At 40.3% G+C, this 10790-nt stretch overlaps 1 protein-coding gene across 3 annotated transcripts; it reads left to right on the top strand.

The window, feature by feature from the left end:
• The first annotated feature begins 414 nt into the window (after positions 1–414).
• PDCD6 (programmed cell death 6) lies at positions 415–10756 on the top strand. 3 transcript variants are annotated; one of them, XM_051812836.1, is made up of 7 exons: positions 608–704; positions 3475–3608; positions 3698–3759; positions 6827–6871; positions 7863–8021; positions 8696–8805; positions 10214–10756. In XM_051812836.1, the coding sequence occupies exons 5-7, from the start codon at positions 7865–7867 to the stop codon at positions 10310–10312; spliced, it is 366 nt and encodes a 121-aa protein (XP_051668796.1). In that variant the 5' UTR covers positions 608–704; positions 3475–3608; positions 3698–3759; positions 6827–6871; positions 7863–7864; the 3' UTR covers positions 10313–10756. The 3 variants fall into 3 exon arrangements, with proteins under 3 accessions (XP_051668795.1, XP_051668797.1, XP_051668796.1); XM_051812835.1 differs by lacking the exon at positions 3475–3608 and having other exon boundaries at positions 415–704; positions 7863–8015; XM_051812837.1 differs by lacking the exon at positions 3475–3608 and having other exon boundaries at positions 415–704.
• The last annotated feature ends 34 nt before the right edge of the window (positions 10757–10790 follow it).

Here is a 10790-nt window from a genome sequence, read left to right as displayed (position 1 = left end):
CACTGTTCCTAGAAATTGCAGGTAAGGGGGAAGGGAAGTAGGCTGATTTTTGGATGATTATGTTCAGCCCTCAGTAAAGAATTCAGCTAAAACTTACCGAGGTGATACTGACTTGGCTTCTATACAAGTTCAGTCCTATACCTGAAATTCTAGTCCCGTGTGCTTTCGATTTTCACGTCGCGCAAGGAAATCAGTCCATCGGGCTTTGCTTCTCCCTGTAGCCTCTTTTTTCCCCTGCAGCAATAATCCCTGCAGAGGCTTGGATATTAAATTTGTGCTATTTTCCCTCCAGGACAAGCCACTTCCCCTGAGCGGGGACTTAGCAGGGATCGGTCACAGGGACGGCTCCTGACTTTGCGGGAACCGTCGCAGCGGATGATGGCTCGTGGAGAGGGCGGGGGGGGGGGTGGGGGGAAGAGCCGCCACTCCCCGGCCGCGGACGCACTCGGCTCAAGCCGCAGGGGGCGGGGCCGGAGGCTGCGGAATTCCCCCCGTGAGCCGCTGCAGGACCGAACCCGGCGGGAAGAGCTCGGGATTCCCCGGGGCGGGGCGGGGCGGGGCTCGTGCCGTCACCGCCGCGCTGCGTCACGGGCGGCCCGTGGCGGAAGCGCGAGGGCGATGGCGGCGGGCTACCAGCACCGGCCCAACGGCGGCGGCGGCGCCCCCCTGCCCGACCCCACCTTCCTGTGGAACGTCTTCCAGAGGTGAGACCGCCGAGACAGCCCCCCGCGCGGGGACGGGGGCTGCCGGGGGAAGGAGCGGACGCTGGGAGGTGCCCGGAAGCTGCTGCGGGAATCCGGCCGCCGGCCCCGGGCATCCAGCGGTGAACGCCGCGGTGATGTCCCTGTGGGGGGAACCTCGGGGGGAGATGTAAGAGAGGGGTGAGGAGGAATAAGTGCGGCTGAGTCTTAGCGCAAGGGTGAAGGGGATTGATGGGGGCGAGAAGGTAACCTTGAAAACACTGAAGTAATTGTTCACCCGAGGATCCAGAAAGGATTAAGTCTGGAGGATCAGTGCGGCGATACAGGAAGGCTCGTAAAAAGGAATCTGATAAACGCTTAGTGGAAGACTTTAAAGCTATCGACAAACTGATAGCTTTAGGGCGAGAGGCCGTGGTCTTAAGCTGCGCCAGGGGAGGTTTAGATTGGACATTAGAAGGAATTTCTTCACAGAAAGGGTGATTAGATATTGGGACGTCAGTATTGTCTGATGTATTGGGCGGAGTCACCGTCCCTGTAGGTGTTCAAGGGAAGACTGGGCGTGGCATTTAGCGCCATGGTGTAGTTCACATGGTCACGTTCGGTCAGAGGTTGGACTCGATGATCTCGGAGATCTTTTCCAACCTAATTGATTCTGTGATTCTGTGAAATATTCTCTTGAATTCACCTGGAGCAGAGGGACCTGCAAGGGAGTTAGCAAGCCTGCGTTAAACAAACACACTGTCGAGATTGTAGCAGTAAAGAAGCCAAAGGAGATTTCACGCTTGTGTCATATCGAGGAAACCAGGGAGGTGCCCTACGTTGGATTCGTTTTTATGGGAGATGAGTCAAGACAGATCCTGTGACACTAGTGGCAGCAAGAAGAGATTAAGCAGTAGACAAACAGAAGTTGCTAAAACTGGCTAATATTTACTGAGTGACTCAGGAATGTGGCAGCTTACCTACCCAGCCTTCTGTAAAACTTCATCTGAGCACTCGGAGGGGGCAGGCATGAGGCCATTTCTTTTTTTAAAGGGTCCAGAAAGAAACAGATCAACAATCTGACTTCTGCACCAGGAAAATGAGTAGAAACCATCCTAAATGTTGTAGTTAGTCAGACTTAATGTAGGAGTTGCATGGCTTTTGTTGAAAGTATTCCTGTGTGGAAGACCACTGTATAAATCCTGGAATATGTTAGATAAGAATTGGGTATGGATATGATGGCTAGAATTCATATAATGGTGCAATTCATATAATTTGTATACTTTCCAAAGAGACTCTCAACAGTATCAAAGGCCTTTCAAGGAATCCAATAATTGTAGAATGAATGCGAAGGTCCTTTGGTGGGTGGAAAACTGACTGAAGAGTGTGTGATCATCTGCCACACTGACAGATGGAACTGTTCTGGGATCTTCATTCACTTAGTTCAGGAGCAACTGGGGGAAAACAGAGTAGATTTTAGGAAGCATAGATTAGATATTAGGAAGAAATTCTTCACTGTGAGAGTGGTGAGGCACTGAAACAGTTTACCCAGAGAAGCTGTGGATGCCCCATCCCTGGCAGTGTTCAAGGCCAGGCTGGATGGAGCTCTGAGCAACCTGGTCTAGTGGAAGGTGTCCCTGCCCATGGCAGGGGTGTGGATCTAGATGATCTTTAAGGTCCCTTCCAACCCAAACTGCTCTGTGATTCTATGAAAAGAGGGTGAATGGTCAGATGAGGTTTGCTGATTCCTGCAGTAAGTGAGGCCTATGAAGCCTTGCAGGAGCACCTTACAGTCCTGCCTGACTGGCTCCTATCAGCCTGTCATGGCCAGATCATGATCACTGTATGACAGGTGAAATCCAGAGTAGGTACCTGATGTCCGTGAGGAAAAACCCATTTTAACTTTACATCATTTTATTTATAAAATGAATGTGCTGACTGATGATGCTCAGGAGCAGGATAAGTAGGTCACAACGCAGTTTCATTAAAATATCAGCTTAGCACTTAGTAGGAGCTCATAAAAGGTAAAAAATGTTCTGAATACTGAGAAAAGAAATAGAGAATAAAAAAGGGGAATATATTTTTGTTGTTGTAATCTTTGCAATTTATGCTTACAATTTCCATATTGCATGTGGCTTACATAATTTTTGAGATGGGGAGGGAAGCAATAGAATGAAATGAAAATGTTTAGAAAAAGACAATAAGGACCAAAGGGAAAAAAATCAGCTTCTGCGAAGAGGGATCAGCTGAGCAGGACTCTACTTTGAAATGGTAGGAATGAGAGAAAATAAAAACTGTCAGTCCAAGGGGGAGGTCTTTGTATGGAATGAAATCCCCACCACTTTCAGATACCCTTCTAAAGAAGGCACTATCCTGCTTTATTTGGGCAGAAATTACTTAGTTCATTAATTTTGGCATAGAACTAGATTCTCCAAGACTGTGAAGACTCAATGGAAGCTGGAACCTGCCTGTGCTTTCTCCCTTTTGGACGCCTTCGAGAAGGCTCAAGGCCCTGCAGCTGATTGAGTCTTTCAGTACTTTTGTCACGTTAGTGACTCTCTCCATTGCCAAGATTTTACTGAGGGAATCTGGGTGCCAAACCTGTCGCTCCAGTTTGGGAAACAAACAGCTTACTACTGTGACATTAAGCATTTTGTGGATTTAACTAGCATGGTGTACTCTGCAGTTCTCTTAAATGAATAAAAATACTTTCTTGTGCAGAGTATATCCAAACTGTTTTATTGTCAGTGTGTGTTTCTCTGTGTGTCTCTTCACTCATAAGTCAATCTTGCAGTTTTCTTTGTAGCTTTTATCTTGTTCCAGAATGTCTCCTCAGTCTGAATGAAGGGTTAAATTTGCAGTAACTGTGAATGGTTGACCAAGTTAAGTGCAATTAGTGACTTTTCAGGAAAAGGTTAATCTTATCTGGTGAGTAAGAACCAGAATGTTCAAGTCTTCTCTGAGTGGAACCTGTTAAATTCAGCTATTTAAAGCTTACCCCCTTTTTTTTTTCCCAGAGTTGATAAAGACAGGAGTGGAATTATATCTGATAATGAACTTCAGCAGGCATTATCCAATGGTAAGTATGTAAATGAGCCGGGAGGTAGTTCATTGTAAACTTAATGTTAAATTTCTTGTGAGACAGGTCACTTGATGCCATCATTCTTTGAACTGAGGGATGTTCTTACCACTGATTAATACTATTTAATCTACAGCAAAAGGCTGGGGAGGTGAAGAAAAAAAAGAACAGTCCTCCTGATTTTTTTGTTTTAAACTGAGTATCTATTGTAAATGTTACTGATTTGTATTTTGGGGAATGAAGGCATCCACATCCCTTTTTTTTTCCCCCCCATCTCTACTTCCTGGAAATCATAATCAGTTATTTATATATTCCTCACTCATCACTACTGAACCTTTGCTTTTTAACCAGGATCAGTGTATAACCTGGACAAAGATTATCTGTTTACAACCAGTCTTTTTACCGCACATAAAACCTTTTCATACAGTACGGTGCAGGAATTGAAGATAGTAATTCTTTTTTTTCTTCCCCAAATGAGGCATATTTGAGTTTTTTTCCTAATAGAGTAGAAAGGTGCACTCTAGATCTAGTACTAAAACTTTCTAGTAGTCTGTCAGTTCCCTGTATTAATGCTAAAGAGTAACTAGGGTACAGTGAAATAACTCATGGAAACAAAATTAAAAATGAACTTTTTTTTTCCAGTAGACTATTTTTACTTTCCTCTCATGACTCAGTATGGGTAGGGTTGTACTTTGTGGGTTTGTTTCCACTTAGGAATCTGAAAAATGGCATATTGAGGTTGTTTATGCACCTTTGAGTTTGTATCAAGTTCTTCTCCCAAGGTTTAATTCCTTTATCCTTCCTGTGCTTTGTGACTTGACAACAGTTTAAACTGATTTGAGCTGCAGTGCACACAGGCTGAAAGGCCCCTTGTTGTCAGTAATTGCCCGACTTAAAATAAATTTGGATGGCTATATTTAGTAAAATTGCACTCTAGTAACTGAACTGGATTTACTAGAATATTCATTTAATAATTTGTCTGAAAAATTAAAAGCAATGTATTGTGCCTGCCAAACCCAATCCATAACTAAAATACTATTTTGAATAAAAGCTAAGTTAAATTGATTAAGTCACCATTTTCACTTAAATTACAGTGCTGTTTAGAACTGTGGGAACCTGGCTTTACCTGCCATTTTAGACTTCATATAGTTTAAATATCTTCTCATCTGATTAAATATAAGGGTAATAGGCAGTGATGACTATCTGAACTCTTTTCTTTCCTTATTTGCAGTGTAGGTTAGCAGTTGCAGTGCTTTGCTTTGCAGTTATGAAAAATGCCGGCCAAGTGTTAGACAAAATATTTACAGAGCTGTAAGCTTCCTTCATTCCAAGAGATTCTAGATCTTCTACACCGAAGTCACTAAAAATTCACTATATTCTTTTCAAAACATATCCTCTAGTGGATGGTTGTGCATAGCTGTTCTGCAATCTTAACATGGGCTAAAAGAATGTTATGTGTTTATTTCTAAAATATGTAAAAAAGTCTGCATAGTGCTCATTAAAATTTGAAGCTCAGTGTGGTTTTGACATTTTGGCATTTTCAACATGTGAAGTTTAAGCAAATAACAGTATGCTTATGTGGGAGGGAGTGATCATCACATTGTATAGCTGTTTCCACAATAAAATCCTATGCTTCCTTCTTGTTTTCTTCTGTGCTGCTGTGTGAATTAATAGTAGAGTCAGGAAAGGAGGCAGGAACAGTCTTTCACTGTTGGAATAGGCTGAAATCAGTACAGTTCTTCAGCTCTGGAGTTGCTTAGATTTCACTCTGTGGCATCTATATGAGTCTCTTGGATATTTCAACGTGAAATAAGTTAACTTATTTCACTTTTTTTCACTGTATTTTCACTTTTTCCTCTTATTCTGTTCAGAGTTAAGTGCTGGCACCCTATTAATAATTCCATTATTTTTTATTTTTGTCAGGAGACATACAACTCTAAGGTACTGATGTTCTCTGTCTAAAATACTGCTTAAGCATTTTCAGAACCATCTTTTCTCTTTCTCTGCTTATATTTCTCTTTATGTGCAAATAGTCATACGTCCTGCCTACAGTACAGGGTTCTCCCCCATTGCTGCACCTATAGACTTACACCACTGCAGCTTGATCCAGCAAAGCTCAGTACCAATGCAGCCCTCCTCTTAGGTACCTGTGGTCAGCTACTGCATCACTGCCAACACCTCTGCAGTGCCTCTCCTCTCACTGATTCCTTTACTCCTTGTTCTCACTGATCCTTTGTAGTCCCTGCACATAACTGCAATTAATTTAATATCTGCTGCTTCATCCTTCTGGTTCCCTCACAGGCTCTAGAGAAATGGTGGTGAAATTCTAGATGAGGCACAATATTTCTCTTAATTTAAAGCTTCTTAGCACTCGGGAACGCTCTCAACCAAGTGGAAACTATTCCACAGCAACTAGCCTCTAAATACTCAAAGTACAAAGCTCCTCTTCAAATGATTACTGCTCAGGCAGCAACATTTCTTGTTCTGAAAATACTAATTTAAAACATTTAAACTAATGTCTAATTGATCTAGCAGTGGAGGTGGGATAATTCTAAATTGCACTGTGTGGATATGCCATTTTAGAAACCTCTTCTTTTTATTTCTGTCAGAAACTAAGTGCCCTGGAGCAGTCCTGTAAAACAGGAAATGAGCAGATGGGTTTTCACTGAAGAACAGATATGAGACCTTGATTGAGTTGTAACTTAAAACTCTTTTGCTCCCATAGTAGAAAATGAGCTACTTCAGTTTTGATCTTGCCTTCTATCCAGTACTTCCTGATAGCCTGGGATGAAAAAATCCTTCTTAGATCTTCCAGCATTTGTTAGGTGTTTTTGTTGCAGACTGAAAAATGTTGGTTTCTGTGTAGTACTTGCAAAGCATTGGTCTGAAGTCATCTCTGAATGGTCAAGAACATAATTACTTCAAAGCAGCCTTATTTTGAATACACCAGCTCCACGTCATCTAGCTCTGAATTCACTTCTCGTAACTGAATTTTTTTGTTTGGTTTGTTGCATTTTTTTAAAATGTTGCTTAGTATTGAGGAACTAAGTAATTCTTTCTGTTTCAGGCACGTGGACTCCATTTAATCCAGCAACAGTCAGGTCAATTCTTGGTGAGTGTAGTTGTGTGATGTGAAATACTGAAGAAGATACTGTTTTGTGATCATTCAGATAATTGAAAATGCTATCAATTGCTGCACTGTTTTTTTTTTTCCTCAGAGTGTCCAGCAGTAGTAAGTTGAGTTCAAATATTTTCCCTTCTGATGAATACAGGGATGCCCTTTTTGTGCACACATGTGCACTTGTTGAAGTAGCCTGAGAAAATTTACTGACAAACTGAATAGATAGTGAATAGTAATTTATGCATGGGGAAATTGTCATATTAAATATTCTAAAAAGATATTATATAGCTTGTCTTTGTAAGTAGTTTTTCCTGTCTTGCATTTTAATCCTATGTTTCACTCCAGAAATACCAAACACAAGCTTTAAAATGTTTGAATTCTCTTAGGTGTCCTAAAATAATTGCCAGTAATGTGGAAGATGATGGTTGTAGAATAGAAGGATAAAAATTCAAGCACAGTAACTCTTTTTATCACACAGTTCATAAATCCAAGGACTAAATTTTTTGCTTTGTTTTCAATAAGTATTCACCTCTGAATTTCATTGCTGTGTGACATGCTTTTTGTATAAAGATGACAGTATCAGTAAGTCAAATGCAGGTGAATATTCCAGCACTAGACTTAAGACTTTTTAATGTGTCCTTAGAAAAGAACAACCCACCCCTCTGCCCATTTTAATTGATCACTGGATGATCAATCAAGCCCTCAATATTTTCAAACTGAAAATGAAAACCCAGGAAAAATAAACTTTCTGCAATTCATTCTGGTCATCTTTCATCTTCCTTTATCTTTCTCCTTCAGTGGATGACTACTTGCTTTCTCTTGGCAGAACTTTCCAAAATATCACTTGTATTTTAGCAATTTCTTTTCTGTCTTCAGTGCTCTCCACAAAGTGCTTTTGCTGTTTTCTTAAAATACTGGCAAAATCCTTGCTGAGGAGTAGTATGACTAAGGTTTTCTATGGGTTTCTTATTTTTTACTTCAGGGATGTTTGACAGAGAAAACAAAGGTGGTGTGAACTTCAATGAATTCACGGGAGTCTGGAAGTACATCACAGACTGGCAGAACGTCTTTCGAACGTATGACAGAGACAATTCTGGAATGATTGACAAAAATGAACTAAAGCAGGCACTAACAGGTTTTGGTAATTCATTTGTAATTACAGTTTTTATGATTGGGTTATGCCATCAAATGAGCTTCTTATTGTTAGGGTTTTACTGCTCTGACAAATGTGACTAAAAATGAGGCAGGTGAAGGGCAGCTACCTTTTTAGGTGTAAGGTTCCTTTTAATGATGTCCATCCCACCAGCACATTTTCTTTTTTAAAGCTGTTTCCTTTAATTAAAAAAAAAGAAAACATCCCACACATGTACTGACACATCCAGTTCCAGCCTCCTCTCTCTGCTCTGAGAGCGTTACCAGTGCTTCAGGCAAATGTCTGAACTTCCAAGGTACCTGATACAGCTTGCCACTTTTTAAAACAAAACCAGCTGTCTATGCTACAAGAGCATTCTGGCGGCAAAAGAACTTCCATTCCAGTGACTTCACTTGTAAAGACTTGAGCCGCAGCCCTAAACCGTTCCCTCAACCAACTAGTCACCTTAATCAGTAATTATATTTAGTGTGACTCTGGGTATAATTATTATTAAGCATGATTTTTATTGCATGCCTTTTTATAACAGATATTTAGGAAAAAAAATCCGTTTTAACTCCTCACTGTTTTCTCATTTAGTGACACATGCCTGTTGAACAGCCTTGTTCTTTCTATAGAAAGACTGTGGTATTTGAAACCTTTTAAAGCATTTCTCTTTTTCCAAGGTTACCGACTGTCTGATCAATTCTACGATATCCTTATTCGGAAATTTGACAGACAAGGAAGAGGACAAGTTGCTTTTGATGACTTTATTCAGTGCTGTGTTGTTTTACAGGTAAGAAATGAGATGGGCTTTAATGCCAATTAAAAAAAAAATTACCTTTTCTTAAGCTTTTATGGTTCTCACTTTAACAGTGGATCTAGAATAAACAAATGGTTTATTTATAATAAACCATTTGAACTAAGTATATGAGAGGAGCTAGAAACATCTACATATATTGGTCTTCATTACTTATCCATTTGCATCACAAGTAAATTTGATAAAATTGGGAGGGGCAAAAAAATGTAAAATAGTCTCCATGTTTTAAAAGGAAAACACGTAACACTGTCTCCATTAGTTTAATACACACACTTCTTCTGGGGCTTGAGTGTCAAAAGTGGAGTGTTCTTGTCCCATGGTGCCCATAATTCTCATAATCTGATTTACAACTTTTTTGTGTATCTCTGTGTTTAAGGCTCTGATTAAAGGAGTTTGACCTAGTAGCTGAATTACTCAGTCTTTCATCACAGCAGTACCTTCAGGGACAACGGTAGTAAAAGACATTTCAAACCAACAAACAAAACCCAAAAAAAACCTTTGAGAGAGAGTACTGTAGGTTTGCAGGTGTATTTCTTTGTTTAGAAATCAGTCACTGGGTGATTCCTCACCTCATTGCTTAAGGTTTCTCAAAGCTTACTGACTTTTCTGAAAGGTATGTAAGATTTGTGGAAAAGTTGGGAAACTATAGGAGTTTTAGTAGAATAGGAAAAAGTCTGCTGCTCTTTCTGCTGGCCATCACTGCAAGAATATCTTAAGATATTTTTTGATATGCAAACGTGAAGGGAAAGCAGTAAAAGTAGTAAAAGTACTGTAAAAGTAGTATCCCTGTTATTTGCACTCAGGTGTCTTGTGTCTTGTTCTTCTCCTTTTAGCTTTATGTCTGTAACTGTAAGTCTGCTGAAACATCAGTTGCCTTGATACTCAAGGCAATTATAATTAGTTATAAACTTGAACTCTAGTAAAAAGGGCTTTGAAATGGAGTTTCATTCAGCTGATATTACTGAAACCATGCTGGTAGTTATTCTGGTCCACTGTATGTACTGCCTGGCATCTCTGGGGTTATACAGAGACAGCTCAGATACCAGTGACACACGAAGCATATTTGCCTAGAAGGTGAGAGATGCACAAGGATTTTGGATTCTGTTTCCAGATGACTCTCAAATGTACCATTGTTTTTCCCCCCACTTTAAAGCCAGTTATAAAAAGCTGTCTGGTCTATAAAGAAGTGCCTAAAGATAGACTTAGGTGTTGTATCATTATTGGCAAAGAGCTGTCTTTATACACACAAGACTGTAAAATGGCTACAGAAGGGATGAACAGAAAGGGTTTCACAGAGCTGTAGAAGCCAGGTGGCAGGGGGAATACATGGCAGCTTGAACCTTCCTGACAAACAAAAACATATATTTTTTTCCCTCCTCCTCAGAGGCTGACGGATGTGTTCCGACGATACGATACTGATCAAGATGGCTGGATCCAGGTGTCCTATGAGCAGTATCTTTCCATGGTCTTCAGCATCGTATGACACTGATAACTAGGAATTGCACACTGGCATTACACAGACTGGAGCTGCCAAATCATCCTGTACTGAATATGATTATCGATGTATTATAATGGATGTAACTTCGCGTTCTTAAATTTTGTATGTTGGTCATCACCTTCAGAATCTGTACTTGAGTTGGTTTTTATTTTGTATTATTGTACGATATGACCATCTCTGCTTACTGTAGTACAGAAAGCACAGAATCTAGATTTAACTGGTGCAATGTCAAACTTAACCTATTTCACATATCCTGCATGGGAAAAATGACTCTTTAGAAATGCCAAATTAAAATAATGCTTGCTAGTTTATAAAAGAGTTGGAAGTCAGAAGTTGCACAACATGTTTTGCATGTGCCTTACTTTTATAAGAGTTTAATGTATTAATTTTTAATACAGAATTTAAAATTAAGTAAAAATATTAAATCAACTTTTGTAGTCTGTTTCACTCCTGTACAGCTTTA

This window comes from Manacus candei, unplaced genomic scaffold, assembly GCF_025592945.1.
Source record: "Manacus candei isolate 608988 ecotype Guabito, Panama unplaced genomic scaffold, ASM2559294v1 h1tg000088l, whole genome shotgun sequence".
Lineage (NCBI taxonomy): Eukaryota > Metazoa > Chordata > Aves > Passeriformes > Pipridae > Manacus > Manacus candei.
The sequence above is the reverse complement of the archived record's forward strand: the minus strand, read 5'-3'. Positions and strand labels throughout refer to the sequence as shown.